General features: G+C 34.5%; 1 protein-coding gene across 1 annotated transcript in view; it reads left to right on the top strand.

Moving 5' to 3' along the window:
* The window catches only part of LOC122067459 (HVA22-like protein a), a 4,595-nt gene extending 2,979 nt beyond the window's left edge, over positions 1–1,616 (top strand). The window contains exon 5 of the mRNA XM_042631315.1: positions 1,174–1,616. Coding sequence (XP_042487249.1) covers positions 1,174–1,245 — 72 coding nt within the window. The 3' untranslated portion in view covers positions 1,246–1,616. The remainder of the gene's footprint in view (positions 1–1,173) is intronic.
* The last annotated feature ends 1,673 nt before the right edge of the window (positions 1,617–3,289 follow it).

Below are 3,289 nucleotides of genomic sequence, written 5' to 3'. Positions count from 1 at the left end.
TTGGGGGGGGTGGGGTGGGGGGAAACAAAAGAACTTCAGTACAAGTTGGGTAATTGACTGTTTCTGATGATCTAACTCTACATGTTTTTCAATGGAAAGGTTTCCACACAATTTGGCAATTTGGATAATTTGTGTATGCAGGATTTAATAACAGAATCTTTTGAATTTACAAAACATCACTAATGTTGTATACATTGAAAGTTGGAGGCAAGGATTAAAGTATCGGTATCGGTCACCGTATCGGTCGGCTAAAATTAAGATACGTATCGAAGAGTATCGTATCGTATCAGAGATACACTAAGATACGCTAAAGATACACACATAAATAGATAGGAAACATTTTTTTAAACATTTTTGCATAAAGAGTTTGTTAAAAAAAGTTATTGATAATATGTATTATGCATAAACACTAAATTGAGGGTATCGTACTAAGAATTCAAGGTTTGTAGTTGCCCCATAAATGTAAAATCCTTGTTCCCAACCTTGATTTCCACTTTAGTTAGAGAGAAATATGGCTAACAGTAACTTTGGAACAAAAACCCTTCAAAAAATCGTGTTTTTCTGAAAAATTACCCATCTTGCCCATTATATGACCATAGCGCACTGTATTGGTACATACCGATACTCACCGATACGTACCGATATATATCGATACTCACCGATACGTGCCAATATACCGATACGTACTGATCGATACATACAGATACTCACCGATACGAATCAATACATACCGAAACGTACATTTTACCTCAATTTTATAATTTTCATAGTCGTATCGAGGCATATCATGTCGTATCGATGCGTATTGGTGGTGTATTGATGCATATCGGTATGTATTGTATGATATATATCGATACGAAAGGATTTTAAAAATTTCATGTATCGTATCGATGTGTATCGTATCGGTCTGCTAAATTTAAGATACGTATCGGAGGGTATCGTATCGGTATCGGAGATACTTAAAACCATGGTTGGAGGGTTCTTTCCATTTCCTTCTGCCCCATCCCTTACTCATTTCTTTCTTTGCTGTCAGAAGCATAACAAAGCCCCTCCCCCCTTTCCCCCACAACAAAGAGAGGAAATGCTAATATCTGTTTCCCTCTTAGTTCCTCATCATACTCAACATTTTGATGACTCTACAAAGAACTAATTTTGCATGATTTTGCTTTGCAGACTGATAAAGGGGTGGCATCCAGGAGTAGCAATTTCATGATCTTTGATGGTGATGATGACTATAGGTACTGAGCATTGCAATTTTCTATATTTTCTTTCTTAGCCGCTTTCCCAGCTGAAGCAACACCGTACAGTGATGTTTACCTTGGTCGTGAGAACCCCTTCATGGACTATCCGATAGTACTATTTTAGCAGCCGAGGCCTCCTTATACAGTAGAGAAAGGTAGGGTAGACACTACTATGTTGGCCTGTTTGTGGATATGTAATGTTTCCTTCCTGTTTTTTTTTTTCCTGGATGGAGTGTCGTCTTCTGACTTGAACTTGGCTTTGTTCTCCTATTGTCTTGTACAAGTTTGTGTGCTTAAAGGGCTATGTATTTATATTGTACAAGTGATTTTCTTGCATCTCTTTTGGTAAAATAGTATCTCTCTCCAGTTGGTTGATGATGTGGTTCTGAGTTTGACTCTTCTTACTTCCTTGGGGTCATTCACACGGGGGTGTTTAGTGCTCTTCACTGCTTTCAGTGAAAATTGGATGGTTCTCATTTAACTCCGGTATGATCCCGTCTACGCGGTTGTGGGGTCAATATGGGTTTGTGGAATTAGTCGGGTTGAAAGCTTAGATACCCATCGTTTAGCAAAAAAAAGTTAAACAATGTGATTAGTGGAAAGTACTGATTACTTGCACTATTTTTAGATTGGGATCTGTTCAAGACTCAAATTAATCCATAGTTGGTAAAGAAAAGTCAGTCGTCCCCACCTTCCCCCCCCCCCTTCCCTTGTGTGGCTAGGAGCAATACAAGGGATCCAAATGAGTCGAGAAAAGGACCCATAGAGAAGGGCCAAAATGGGGCTTAAGGGAGCCATAACTTTTTTGAAAAGCATGAAAAATACTAATAGTTCTATGACTTAGATGCGTCGTGAAAGGGACTTGATCTACTGACCAAGTCAAGTTAGAGTAATTGGCATCTTGCTGTTATGAATGTATGTATATATATATATATATATATATACTAGTAAGAAATACACATGCAAATGCACATGGGAACATAAATGAGTAATATTAATTCAAAGCTTCATTTGTTCTCTTACGTTATGAGAGAGAGAGAGAGAGAGAGAGATGAAAATGCATGTGGGAACATAAATGAGTAATATTAAATCAAAGTTTCATTTGTTTCTCTTACGTCGTGTGTGTGAAAGAGAAAGATTGTCCACTAAAATTTATAGAGATAAAGAGAGAATGCAATAACTTAAATTTATAGAGATGAAGAGAGATTATTTAAAATAAAGTATGTAAGTCTCCTACATTTGTAACATAACTTTAAAATTTAAAATTATTTAAGAAAGCATGAATATTTGCTGTAACAAATAATAATTGTTTTGGAATAAAGATCAAATGGTATAAGCTTAACTTTTTCTATTTTATTTTATTTTTTTTCTTTTTTATCTTCATCTTCTTCAACATCTATGATTATTTTTTTATCCACATTTCGTTCTTTCATGATATCTATAACAATGCTTTTTGATTTTCGACTTCCATCATTTTTTGAATCCATTTTGAAGTAGAAATAATAGTTCTTTGATAGACACACATCCAGTTTTTGTTTGTACTGCAACACATGAAAATAAATTTGTTATTATCACTATATATTAATATATTATTTTAATTTAATATAATTCTTAAAATCAGATTAACATTCAATATTTATACCTTTTCTGATGATGTTGCATATTCAATTGCCGAACATCTTATTAGTGTTTCAAGTTCCTCAAAGATTGTCACGGTTATTGTTTCAGTTGAGTCTTTGATCTTGAATTTTCCGAAGTACCTATTAATGAGTAAAACCTTATAAATAGGATAGTAAATTAATATCATGGTAACTAAAAATAGGATAATGCATATCTTTTTAAGTGTAGGGTGGGGATTGGAATTTTTATTTTTTTTAATGGAAAGTGGCGTGCAAATCTTAGAGAAGTGGCGAGTGTTAGAATTAAATAAAGAAAATAATTTTTTTATGAAGAAAGAAATTATTATTATAAACTAATATTAGAGAGAGAGAGAGAGAGAGAGAGAGAGAGAGAGAGAGAGAGAGAGAGAGAGAGAGAGAGTGTGTGTG

Source organism: Macadamia integrifolia, unplaced genomic scaffold (genome assembly GCF_013358625.1).
Source record: "Macadamia integrifolia cultivar HAES 741 unplaced genomic scaffold, SCU_Mint_v3 scaffold2916, whole genome shotgun sequence".
Taxonomy (NCBI): domain Eukaryota; kingdom Viridiplantae; phylum Streptophyta; class Magnoliopsida; order Proteales; family Proteaceae; genus Macadamia; species Macadamia integrifolia.
Note: the sequence above shows the minus strand (reverse complement) of the source record. Positions and strands in the feature narration are given on the sequence as shown.